The sequence below is a fragment of the Aegilops tauschii genome, chromosome 7, assembly GCF_002575655.3.
Source record: "Aegilops tauschii subsp. strangulata cultivar AL8/78 chromosome 7, Aet v6.0, whole genome shotgun sequence".
Taxonomy (NCBI): Eukaryota; Viridiplantae; Streptophyta; class Magnoliopsida; order Poales; family Poaceae; genus Aegilops; species Aegilops tauschii.
The window spans coordinates 606857136-606871223 of NC_053041.3; the positions used below are offsets into that span (position 1 = coordinate 606857136).

The following is a 14088-nucleotide window of genomic DNA, read 5'->3' on the forward strand; positions in this document are numbered from 1 at the left end:
GCAACCATTTTAAATTCTTAGCAGATTCAAGGTTATTTTACAAAAACAAGAGAGTATCATCTGCATACTGCAAACTAGTTATCCCCCGAGGAAAAATATTAGGCATCAACTCAGTTAACATTTTGTTTTTAGCAGCTTTATGTAGCATTCTGCTAAATACATCAGCTACCAGGTTGAAAAGCAGAGGGGAGGCAGGATCACCTTATCTCACACCCTTGGAGGTCTCAAAAGAATCACTACTACAGTCATTAATTCTAACACCTACATACCCTTTATATAGAAGGGATTCAATCTTCTTCATCCATTTAGGGCTAAATCCCCTTTGGTACATCACATCCATCAGGAATTCTTTACTAATTCTATCATATGCCTTCTCACAATCAGGCTTAAAGACAAAACCTTCTTTGTCATTAATAACAACATCATGAATAATTTCATGAGCTGTCACCACACTTTCCACTATGAACCTGCCTTTAATGAAGGCAGTTTGGTTTTGAGAAATGATCTCATCACCAATCTCCCCTAACTAATTAGCAACACACTAAGCAAAAAAAATTGAACTACAATTGGTCAGAGCAATTGGCCTAAATTTTTGAATGGTATTAGCATAATGTTCTTTTGGGATCAAGGTTAATAAAGAAAAGTTTAGCCTATATAGATCTAAGGAGTCATTATTCCAGGCATCTACCATCAACATAAGGTCACTCTTAATAGTGGACCAAAAATGTTGATAGAAGAGGAAGGGGAAGCCATCAGGGCCAGGAGGCCCCTCAGCATAAGATCCAAACACCGCCTTTCTAACATCTTCTTCTGTTATGTTGGCTTCCAACTTTATATTATGTTCATTGGATACCCTTTCAGAAGGGTCCCAAAAATTATCATCTAAGGATATATCTAGAGTATCTTCTCTACCAAATAATTGCTCGTAGTATTCTATATAGAAATTTAAATAATTCCTTCAATATATTCAACATGACCATTTGGTCCATTTAACATGGAAATCTGCTTCTTCCTCCTTTGATTAGCCAAAGCATGGAAGTAAGCATTATTTCTCCCTCCTTCTAAGATATTTCTCTCTCTGGATCTTTGTCTAGACTTAATCTCCTCCAATGTCCAGATATTTTGGAGGTCTCAAGCTATTTTATCCATATGAGCCTTGGAAGGTGGGGATAACACCTTTGTTTCAGATTCAATGTCTAATAAATCATACTCAACAACCAACTGCTGTTTGGTTCTGTTTTGGGCAGCCTCATGATTGGCATTCCAACCCCTACACACTTTCCTCGGTATTCTAATCTTGAATTGCCACCTATCTAAAGGGTCTTTAATAGAGCAAGGAGCATTCCAACATTTCTTAACCATATCCTCAAAACCCTCTACCTCCAACCACCATTTTTCAAACCGGAATTGCTTGTTTTTTGGTGGTTGGATAGCTCCAGTATAAGAAACTAGAGGGGTATGATCACTAGCAACCCTAGGGAGGGCTTTAAGTTCGACAGACGTGAATATACTTTCCTAGAGGTAGAAATAAAAACTTTATCAGTGTTACCATCACCAGATTATCCTGGTTATTGGCCCAAGTAAACTTACTACCAATTTTTTTAATTCAATTAGACCATATTTGTTAACCCGGTCATTGAATAGGCTTACCCAATGAAAGTTAACCACCCTAGTTTTTTCTCCTCACTACTCCTAACTAGGTTGAAGTCACCTCCAATAATAGTGGGACCCAACCAAGCATCCATAGTATTATGGAGCTCATTGATAAATTCAAGCTTGGAGTTATCATATGCCGAACCATATACAGCTACAAATCTCCAAGTTTTCTTATTCTTCTTATCCTTAAGCAGACAAGCAACAGAAAATTCTAAGGTATCAACAGAGATAATTTCAAATTCCTCATGTTTAATACCAACCAAGATACCCCCTATTGTACCAATAGCTGGTAGCCCAATGCCAGGAGAAAATACCTTGTGGGTCAATGTTAGCAAGCTGGATACTACTAAATGAATCTTTCTTAGACTCAGAAAAACCTACCAAATTAGCATGGGTGTCTCTAATGAGTTGACCCACTGCCTTAAGTGTTTTCAGGCTTATTAAGCCCCCTAACATTCCATAATAGGCCTTCTACCATTATTAAAATCTAATTTTCTACATCTACTTTTTCTACCTGAAACTACATCAGCCCATGTAGGTATATCAACAAGGTGGTCACTACTATGGGCACACCCTTGTTCTACATTGCCTGAGTGAGCATTACTAAATTCATCAGCACTAATATCTATGTTATCAGGAAGAGAACACTCTGGATGTGAATCTTGAAAGGCAGATAACCTACTGTCCTCTACCAGCCTAATGGCATGGATATTATGAGATACAGTATCTTCATCATTGCCTAAATTCAGACCAGCTTTTTGTCTTTGAACATTAATGCATCATCATTAAATGTAGAAAAGGAAATAGAGTTTCTATTACCTTTAGGTATCTTCAGGTCCTTGAGTTTCTGAGATCTTCAGCCTTCTGTATGGCAGTTCTCCCATCTCTTCTAATCTAGCACTCACTCTGGCGCCACCACAGGGCCCCAAATTTTGGCCTTGTCCAAAGGATGTTGAAGCGGTTGGGTTGGAGTCTCTAAGGTTGTGGCCTCCCCATCAGACTCCGCATCAAACTGCTCAAGCAACTGCGTACCAATGTTCTCAATAGGCTGTTTTTGCCGCACATCCTTCTTTATACTGCTAGCTTCACTCAGACCTAAGATAACACTTTGCACCTTTTTTCCAGAGAGTTCGTCAACTCCAAGGTGTTTTGGAGTGAGAGGGAGCTTTGTGGGAGTTCTGAGGCTGACCACCTGCAGTTTGGTTCTTGTTCTTGTCAGACTCCATAGCTTTTGGTCCCTGCATCTGCATATCTTTCTCAGGATCTCCCTCTAGTAAGTCCTCATCAGATTTCTCTCTCTCCTGTCCTGGTGTTACCCACCTCCAAGACAGGTTATGTATCCACCAGAAAAGAGATAAGGAATAGTTCTTTATCAATCTCCACTAGCCTTTCAGAGGGAATTTTTGACACATCTCTCATAGCAACCTGAACTTTGACCTTTTCATAAAAACTTCTGAAGATCTCATGCCAGTCAACATTAACCAAGATGCCCAAGATATATGCAATTTGCAAGATAACTTTCCATGTGAGTTTATTGACAGGGATCCCCGTCATAGACATCTGAAGCTCAGCATAAGCAACCTCTTCACCATCCCATTCGTCAAAAGACACAGTAACCCCCTTTTTCTGTGATTGATGGAGGGGAGCTCAACTGAATCCTTTACTTTTTAATGCGGTGCAAACCCGACCAGGAAGCATTTTTCAGTCAGCTGTCTCACCTGCCATGGCCAGTTAGTTTTCCAGATTTCAGAGAAGTTTGCTTCAGTTCTTGAGTAGAGATAGAACCTTCCTCAATCACAGCAACACACACATTAGACAGATTAAGCCACTTAACAACATCCTTGTGTTTCAGACTCAATGTGGGAGAAGCCCAGTCCAGCATTGGCACTGCCATAGTATTGGGCAGTAGCTTGAGGTTTGTACCATTCCACACAATTGTCCATGTGATGCCCAGACTTGTGGCAAATGAAACAACTTTTGGGCACTGGGCAAGTCCCAACAGAGTGAGCTGGCTCTCCACAGTTGTAACACATCACATCCTTCGTTTTTGGATCATAATTGATGACAACCTCCTCTTTCCTATTCCGATTACTGTCTGCTTTATCAACACTGCTTGACTTCCCCTGTTGCTCCTTCTGAGAAATGAAGCTTTTGTTCTTCTTTTTCTGTTGAGGGCTTTGGGAATTCCGTGGTAGGTGCTCGATTGCCCTTCCCCATACCCTTGAAATTGAGACCCACCTTGGAACTGACGAGGAGAAGGACCATATTGCAGTTCTTCTTGTTGTTGTAGTTGTTGTTGCATAACAGACATATCAGAAATGAAATTGTGAGGCTCCTTCTGTTGTTGTTCATTATTATTCTTTTGAAGAAAGGAAAGTACACTATGGAGACAAACATTGCCCAAAAGATTATAACATGTGAAAAGAAAGGGAAAATTCTAGTACCTGATTTGTTGGGATCATTATCAAGAAAAGACATTCCCCATTCCCATGAATGATGGATCCCATCCGGCCGTGCCTAGAAGACTCTCTCTCTCTCTCTTGCCTCTTGGCATCTCCCATCCCCATCGTTGCTTCCAGAGAGAAGTTGGAGACAATGGACGCATAGGGCCGAGGAGCAGAGACAGACGACAGCACGCCAGTTGCCTCACTTCCCCGCAAGCCCCAAGCCATTCCCTCGAGCCCCTCCCGCTCCCGCTGCCGCCCGGGCCCCGCCCCCACCCGCCAGCGACCGCGGCCGGGGCGACCCGCCGCCGCCGCCGCGGCAGCAGCCGGTCGCCTGCCCCTTCCTTCCTTCCCCACCTCCGGCCCCGGCAGCGGGGCGGTCCGGTCCGGTCCGGTCCGGTGCGAGAGCGACCCGGGCGGGTCGGACTCGAGTTGGAGACCGGGTCGGGCCCGCGCGGATGGTCGGTGGCGGCGGGGGTGCTGGCTGGGCGCGCAACCCTAACCGAGCGCTGCTCCTGGTGGCGGCCGGGCGCTATATTAGATGCCGGGGGGCGGGATCGGCGCGGGCCTCGACTTCGACCTCCCGGCGGTGATCCAGGCGGCGCTCGTCGGCTTCGTGCTCCTCGCCGCCGCCGCTGCCGCCCTCCGCCGCGCCGCCTCGCGCTACTTCCTCGTCGACGCCGCGGGCTTCGCCGCCGCCTACGAGGACCACCACCCCGCCTACGCGATGCCGCCCCAGGGGGATCAGCAGCCGCCCCCCTCCTCGCCGCAGGGGCAGGGGCAAGGGCAGCTGCAGGCCGCCGCGCCCGAGCTCGGGCCCTGCGCCCACTGCGGCGCCGCCGGCACCAAGAAGTGCTCCGGCTGCAAGCGCATGCGATACTGGTGCGTCCCCCCCGCCCCCCGTCCTCCCCCTCCCTGTTTCTTGGAATCGCGTCGCCCCCTTTCTGCGATTCGGTGGTCGACGCGTGCGATTGTGCGGGGATCCTTCACGGTTCTTGGCCCTGCCCCCCGGTGTCCATGGCTGTGAATTGTGATTTTGCTGTAGTTTCTTGGATGCATTGGGCAATTTGGTCCTACCCCTGTTGTCCATGATTCTGAAATTGTGATTTTGCTGTGCTTTCTTGGATGCTTGGGTAATTTTGTGTTTAGGATCACTTACGCTATCAAATGCTTGGGTAATTTGATGTTTAGGACCGGTGATTTTAGTGCTTCTTGAGGATCCAAGGCATGTATGGTTGATGGAAACCTCTGTTCTTGAGAGGTTATTGAGTGGTGATCCTGCAGTTGGTGCGTGCAAACATGCAGGGATCTTTCACGATTCTTGGCTTTACCCCAGTTGTCCATGACTGAGTTGTGATTTTGCTCTTTTTTCTTTGATGCTTGGGTAATTTAGTCTTCAGGATCAGTGATTTTAGTGGTTCTTGAGGATCCAAGACATACATACAACATTGAAATCTTGTTCCTTGTGCGATTTGGTTGTGTACGTCCTAGCCTGCTAGGGCCTGCACACCAGGGCATAGATATTAGTTTGTTTCCTCAGATGCATGTGAAAACGGTGCAGTCTTTGATAGTCGGAGGCTATGTATTTGAACTTGGTCATTGCCCAATATTGATTTCATTGCGCCCGAATCCAAACAGCATCGGAAGTTTGCTCCGAGGTGTATTTGTTGAACAACCAGACAACATATAGAGTTGAAAGTAGTGCTTAACAGAAGTGTATATCTTCAAGAACTATCCCCCTTTTTGTATTTTTCTTATCCTCTACCTTTTCTTCTAAAAGAAAGCAAAGATGTTATTCTCTATTCTGCGTTTTATCATGAGTAATCGGTTGATTTGGTTAGTGTTTGGACAGAACGATCTGAAGTTAAGTATTAATGTCACTAAGGCTCTCATTCTTTGTGCGGTTTTGGATTGTTTCAAGTGACTGCCTATCTATTATCATGTAATATATGGCGTACTGATGAGTTTCTCTTATCTAGATGGTGATCATTTCCACACGTCAAACAGCGAATTTTTTTTTTATAAAAGGTTTTTGCCTGGTTTGGTGATTTTGGCCCATAGCAAAGTTATACATTTTTATCTTTCAATGCGCTGTTATACCCTTGGTGTTGCTTGTTATGATACATCAATTGAATAGGCTCATGAACAACAGATCATTTGCCTGAAGGTTGTCCCAACTCACATTCTTGGACTTTCTATGCACTGTTTTGTTGTCTAACTAGCCTCCAGTCATCAATATCACATAGTTTTACACTAGTGTATCATGCTGCTATATTTCTCCTGAGCATATATGTCTTACATTTATGCTCTTATTTAGTTCTGGAGAATGTCAGTCAAAGCATTGGCAATCTGATCACAAATTCAAGTGCAAACAAATGAAATTATTGGATCCTATTGACAAGTTACCCTGTGGAGTTGAGGCCAGTAAGAAGTCACCTGTCTCTGGCCATCGTGGTATCTCATTAGTGCCTGGCCATCGAAAATTAAACAAGGTGTGCAATTATACTCTTGACCTAGAAATTGTTTACACTTGGATGAAGAAACAGATTTTCAACTCATGTTCCATTCACAGGTCATCTATCCTTATGATGATTTTTTAAAGCTGTACAATTGGAAGTGCAATGATTCGAAATACAGCGATTTTTTAACTTGTGGGCTTGTGAACTGTGGCAACAGGTATGTTGGAATAATATACTATCTTTGCCCGACCTTTTGCTTAACAAACACTTGCTTAGAATATCTAATAGTTCTTGTTCCTTTTGTGCAGTTGCTTTGCCAATGTGGTTTTACAATGTCTGTCATACACGAGGCCACTTGTGGCCTATCTGTTAGGAAAGGACCATTATAGGCAATGTAAGTGATGGTTTACGATGGTCATGTAATATGTAGTAACATCTAGCTTTATCTTAACAGTTCTATGCAACTCAACATTTCAGGTGCTATAAGACATGAAGATTGGTGTTTCTTATGTGAGCTGCAATCTCATATTCAAAGAGCGTTTGATAGCGTACACCCATTTGCTCCCACGAACATTCTTTCTCATTTACCAAATATTGGTGGCAACCTTGGCTTTGGTAGGCAGGAAGATGCTCATGAATTTATGAGGTGAATTACTTTATGTGCTTGTATGTGGGTTTACTATCTCTCTCTTGGATTGTCTTGAATGCTATGTGCTGCGTGTTCTATTTATAGGTTTGCAATAGATAAGATGCAATCAGCTTGCCTTGACGAATTTGGAGGTGAGAAGGTCGTGGATCATAGCACCCAGGAGACAACTGTTATTCAGCACATATTTGGCGGTCGTCTGCAATCTCAGGTCCCACTTGTTTCCACATTTAGTTTAATATTTTAATTTATAATCAATGAGTCTGCCTTTCTGATTGCTCTGTTTTTAATCAGCTTTAAATTCTTAAGGGATATGTCTTTCAGTATGCATCTGTTGCATTCATCAAATGCCTAACGTTTAAATGGGATGTGCAGGTTCAGTGTACTGCATGTGGTATGGTCTCAAATCGCTATGAGAATATGATGGACTTGACAGTTGAAATTCATGGTGATGCTGAATCCTTGGAAAAATGCTTGGATCAGTTCACTGCTATAGAGTGGCTTGATGGGGACAATAAGTACAAATGTGATGGGTAAGTCCTATTTACAGCATCTGTACACTTATGTTATGTAGCAACAAATGTTACAGGTTCATATTTTTGATATATATATGATTTAGTTTGGGCATATATATGCTGAGACCGGCTTGTTCTTATTAACTATTAAGGATTTGTACATAATGATGTTCACTTGGTCTGTTGACGTTTTCCTAAAATACATGATGAGACATTACTTTCAATAATGCTACAAATAGCCAGGAATTTAGCCTGATTATGTCTTGTGAAATTCTGTGAGTTGGTGATTATGTTCTTAGTATATACTTTTTGAATTTAAATAAGAGTTGATTTAAAGCTGGAGTAATTTAATTATGTTAATTACCTGGAGTCATCCATCCTCAGTCTTTGGTCTACTACATATTTTTGGCAAGCACAAGTGATGCATTTGTTGTTCAGACCCTTCTCTCTTTTACTAACGTTTATCTATTTTCAGACATTGTAGACTTCAGATTTAAGTATTGAACATCTTACAGTTCAGCAAGCTCCAAACATACTTTACAGACATTGTAGACTTCAGATTCAAAATCTGAATCAAATGCCATCTTTTTCTAAAATATTGTCTACTTTTGTGCAGATGTAACGACTATGTTAAAGCACGGAAACATCTCACAGTTCATCAAGCTCCAAATATACTCACTATTACTCTCAAAAGATTCCAGGTTAGGACATCAGCCTGTTAGAACTATATCATGCTGTTGTATTATGAAAGTGGCACCTAATGTACTTTCCTGTGGTTATCAGAGTGGTAGATTTGGAAAACTGAACAAGAAAGTCACATTCCCTACGAAGTTAGATTTAACTCCATACATGAGCACCACTGATGGAACTGACCAGTATGATCTATATGCTGTCGTTGTTCATCTGGATATGCTGAATGCTTCGTTTTTTGGGCATTATATATGCTACATAAAACATTATCGAGGACGTTGGCTTAAATTGGATGACTGCAAGGTACATGTTCACTCTATATTATGACCATACAGATATATGTGAGTCGTAATTCCAGTTGATCCATTTTCTTGCTTCGATTTGTAGGGGATGGCTGTTGACGAGGAGGAAGTACATGCTCAAGGTGCCTATATGCTTCTATATAGCAGGTAATTATCATGTGTGTCCTCGTCTAGGAAATCGATTTCTACTGAAAGGGGGAATGCCACATATATACATCTTACCTGAATCCAAGTCCTTTTCTATTGCTACTTGATGTAAGCTTGAGTGGATTATATCTACTTTCTTGCTGATCTTTGCATATTTTATACTCTAAAATTATGTGGTCATCTTCATTTCCAACAACATACACTATTAGCAGATGTTGGAATTCATATTGGTTTTATGCAAAAGAAAGACCTTTCATATAATATGTGCCTCCATATTGTTCTGTTGTTGTATAATATGGCTTCACCATTTTAGGATAACAGCTGCCAGACGGAATGTCCCTGACCACCAAATTTTCTTTCTTTATCATGCTTTCATTATTTTGTCTTGTGCAAAGATTATTTCTCTGTTTATTCCACTATTTGTTTTTCATAAATTTAACTAACTAGTACAGTATCATTTTGTCTGTGACTGTTCTAACTAGTTTTATTTCATAAATTTTCTTAACACGTTAAAATATTCCGGACTTGTCTTATTTCCTTATTTTGTTTTGTTCACATTTTTTTTGTGGTAAATTGTTTCTCCATTTAATCCATTTTTGTCACGAAATAACTAGTATTATCTGTCTGAGACTATGCTAAAATGCTCTGGACATGTGGTCTTACAAACTTTCGTTTTCCCCTTACGACTCTGCAGGAGAACAGCTCGTCCTGTACCACTTCTTCCAGTCAAAGAACCAATAAAACATGAGAAACAGTGCAAAGTGCCTCCTTTAAATGGACAAAATCATTTGATACCTGAGGATATGTCATTAAAATGTGAATCATTTTCAAAGTCTTCAGAAGATCTACGAGAGGATTCTGAATCCAGCAATGACTCTCTGCATAGAATGGATACCGTCAACCAGGTATCAGACCTGGATTTGCATATGAACATTGAGAGAGATAAATTCGTTGCCAATGGAAGTATACATCAGCCAATTTCATCGGCATTACATGTCCTTGAAGAAGATACTAGAGACTCAGGTTCTCTGTTAGAAGGCAATAATACCATGAGAGCTGACCAATTTGGCAATTCTGCGTGTGAATCCTCTTCAGTTAATTCCTCTGAAGAGGAATGCAAGGAACCTGCCCCAGGTATTGATTCAGTTGACTACATGGATATTGATATGGAAGCTGGAACAGAAGTTGAAACACAGAATGTGGAACAACAACCTATCTTAGGTGATTCAGTTGAAGTGATAGGCAACAAAACATCAGTCCCAACCTTTGATAATTGTATGGCAGGAAAACCAAAACCACTCTTTTCTGTTGGTTTCCTTGACAAACCCTCAAGAAAGAAGTCTGACTCTAGGGAAGAGTGCCAAAATGGTGGCAGCATGGCAGTTTCCTCCCAAAAAATAGATGGTCATTGTAATGAACATCTCAGCAGGCCAGAGCAAGGACTTATTGCCTACTCCCGTGGCGTCAGCCCATCCTCAGCAAATGGAAGTGTACATTGCAATGGAGACGTGTTTGTGACTCCTAGCAACGGAGTTCTTGTCAATGGTGATACACAATCTGACAATTACTCCTTGAATGCAGCAAAGAGGGATGTACCTTCTGTTCAGGGATTTAATCCGAGGCCTTACAGATCACCATCAAGCAGCAACCCAAATCGGAATAATACAAGCAAAGGTCTCTTCCCACGTGGTTTCCTTGCAAAGCCTCGTTCTGGAGAGAAAGCAGTCAAAGTTGATGATGGGTTGCCATTTAGTAATGGAAATGGCAAAGCATCATCATCATCCTCTGTGAATGGCAACGGCATATCGAATACCAATTCTTCACCTCGAAGCAGCACAGGTGGCATGGGCATGTCTCCTGGATTTCTTGCGAAGCGTTCCAGGGAGTCTGCTGCTGCAAGCTTTATGGGTGATCCGCAGAGCAGTAACACTTCCAAGGAGCAAGAACATGTTGGTGCTGCAGCACTACTACCTGACAAGATACAAGAAAGGCGGAGTTCCTATTGCACCACAAACGGCATCAAGGCCCAACACGGAGCAGCTTCTGTTCATGATGTGAGTGGTCACAGTGATGAAAACGGGCACGCATTCGTGGGCACCAAGAACGGCATCCATGGTGAAGAAAATGGTAGCAACGGAACCCTTGATATGCATGACAGCAGTTGCCAAATGGATGAAAACGGACATGGAGTTCTGGACATCAAAGATGTCATCTTCAGAGAACAAAATGTCAGCAATGGAACTCTGGATATGCATGGCATGGGATCCGAAGATGCTGACCACGTCGTCAAGTCACCCGCCGCTCCTGCCCATGATGGTCTGCGACGAAGATTAACCACCTCAAAATATTTTGATGAGAGTAGCATGGACGAGCAATGAAAGCTGAAGGTAGATAACCCGAAGAGGAGCCATGGGCAAGGAAGTAGAAGTGGCTGATTGGATAGGTTACCTGCCATTGCAAAAAATTGATGATACAGCAGTAGTTTTGCCTCCCCTCCACCATTTTTGTTGTCCCTGGTGGCTCCCACTTGTCAGAGGGGTGGAGGGTTGTCTCTGGGCCTCCACACAATTTGCAGAGGCTCAGATGCTCCCCTGGTGCCATGTTTCTCTCCCTTGTTGCCATTATTGCTAGGTACATAGCAGAGTCTAGGCTTACCTTCTTTTCTTTTACCTTGTTGGCTTGAATAAACACCAAGTGCTGACTTGCTTTGTCATGGAAGCTTAATCAATCAATTGTAGAGGAAATGATCTGATTGTGTTGTTCACTTTAGTTTATTCATTTTCTGTCGACTGTCGGTGGATGTTATATTTTTCTTGCACTGTGGTGAACTTATGCTGGTTGATGAAGTGTTTGTTGCTGTTTTATCTTTGAAAAATTCCTTGCATCGTGTAACAGAAGTAGCAAGTGTATTAGGAGTGAGGCGTTTTGGCTCCCAGGCTCATCTGCACCTGCGCTGAATAAAAAAATCAAAACAAATACTAAAAAAATTCATTTTTTTTGGCATGGTAGATAATTTGGTACGTGATGTTCGCTTCAAATTTCAAATAATTTGAACATTTGAGTAGCTCTTGGCAAAAAAGACAAATTTGGGGTCTGTTAAAAAGTGTACGTTCTGATCCAATTTATCTTTTTTGCTGAGAGCTACTCAGGTATCCAAATGCTCTGAAATTTTCAGCGACCCTCACGCACCAAATTATCTACCTTGCACAAAAAAATTGGATGTTTTTGATTTATTTTCTATTTTTTATGAATTGTTTGTTGACCGGGTGCAGATGAGCCCGGACTCAGAATTGGATATTCGATGTATTAGAGTCTAGATACTTAGTTGGGGAACAGGATTTCGACGATTCTGCCTCACTCTTAATCGTTATCGTGGTCAGTTGTTTCGATTTAGAAGTAATCTTGGGAGCAGTTGTTTGTGTGGAAATTGAACCGTTTAATGCATGCAACAGTAGGCTTATTTAACATGAAAGTGCGTTTATTTAGTTTTGTGTAGAAGTTGAAAGTTTTATGTAGGTTCTTCTCTCTTGTAGGACATACAAAAGCAGAGTCAGGACGATGCCTCTTTTGACTCCTTTATTTAAACGACATATCTACACTTCCACGAAATTGTTCCGCCCAACTCAGAAATCACACGCATAAATATACAAGTACATTAACACAAAGTATCTCTGCAACAACGGTGTGAATCAGAAGGGGAAGACGCACCATGGATACGCCAGCCACACCAAATCAACAGATTCCCTCGCCTTGGCTTGGCTAGGGCAACTCCGGCGCCGTGCGTCGGCTTGTAACGTTCGGACATCGCATCCAACACCGTGCATCAAGCATCCGTGGATCAGACCGGATGCCCTAATTCACGCACTCTGGAAGCAAAGCCAGGGGAAGTTTGTCAGCGTCCGGAAAGCCGCCATGTAGGCATTTGACACCTCGGACCTAGCCAAAACTGATGCAGAACCCTGTAATTTGGACATTTTCATGACTTTTCTGTGAGAAAGCTCACCCTTTCCCATCCTCTCTGCCCCCCTACTTCCTGCCTCGATCTTTATACTGAAGCTCCTTTTCTATTATTTCTTTCTACGCTGTCCTTAATAGCGGGTTGGTTACATCTACAACCCAAATGGAAAGCAAACCTTTCGTGGTTCAAAAACGCGGAATGTCGTCTCAATCATCATTTGTCAAGACTTTTCGGGGTAAGTTCTTTAGAATTATTATTATTATTGTAATTTACTTTTAGATTTGGATAGTTTCTGCAACTATTATATCTATTTGCACAAATACCTCGACGCTTTCCAATCGCCGCAAGGAATTTGAAAAGATTGACTCCGCTTTTTTTCTTTTCGAGCATGCCAAGCCTTCTTAAATAGAAGTTCCAGAAGAATTAATATCGGCTTTTTTCATCTTAAACAGTAGATTTTGAAGAATCTTACGTCCTTGAGAAAAGTAAAAAGATAGGAAAGGGAAGTTAATTAAATTTTCGAATCACTGACTCAGGCCCATTGTCGAATCCTACTCAGCCGAAAATGGGGTACTTATGAACCTTTCTTTTACGGTATGGGAATTTGGCCCAATAGTCCCTCCAATTTGAAGTGATCAAGCCACCACTGGTACCAGTAGGGAACAGGTACTACCACCTCCTCCAGCTCGAGCTGAGCTCTCCAGTTCTTCTCCATCAGTGAGGTGCAATGGGAGCATGTCAACATCCTCTGGTAGAATCTGTGCAATCCAAGCCTTCTGGGACATCATCCACCCGCAGCTGCTTTCTCTCTTGCAGCTCTTTCATAGCAATGGCCTTTATGTTTGGAGGCTAACCCAGGCATCCATCACTCTCCTCCCAAAGAAAAAAGATGCCAACACCGTCGAGGATTTCAGGCCAATTAGTATCATCTCGAGATTCATGAAAATCATTTCAAAGAAGAGGAACAAACATTGTCTTTAACAACACTCTGAATCGGAATAGTTTTATTACTTCAATGAAATCCATTTTTTTAAAGAAAATAAAAGACTTTTATTCATTAGTTCCCGGCCCTAGAGGGCAAAATTGAGCAGTATGCGAAGTCACTTGCCTTCAAAAAAAGAAGGCGCAAGGCTTCTCCCTACCCTGCAGATAATAAAAGTGAAACGAAGGGACAGTCTACCTCTCCCTTCCCTTTAAAAAAAGTTTTCCCGGGGCCAGACGCAGCAGAGCGACGCCCCAGGAGCGGATTCCCCATGAGCAGGGGGACAGGA

General features: G+C 42.3%; 1 protein-coding gene across 1 annotated transcript; it reads left to right on the forward strand.

The window, feature by feature from the left end:
• Positions 1 to 4224: 4224 nt before the first annotated feature.
• LOC109743109 (uncharacterized) lies at positions 4225 to 11603 on the forward strand. Its single transcript, XM_020302191.3, has 11 exons — positions 4225 to 4982; positions 6418 to 6592; positions 6673 to 6776; positions 6868 to 6953; positions 7037 to 7205; positions 7293 to 7416; positions 7581 to 7738; positions 8337 to 8421; positions 8504 to 8713; positions 8798 to 8859; positions 9554 to 11603. Exons 1-11 carry the CDS (start codon positions 4642 to 4644, stop codon positions 11235 to 11237), a joined length of 3198 nt encoding a protein of 1065 aa, XP_020157780.1. The 5' UTR covers positions 4225 to 4641; the 3' UTR covers positions 11238 to 11603.
• Positions 11604 to 14088: the final 2485 nt, after the last annotated feature.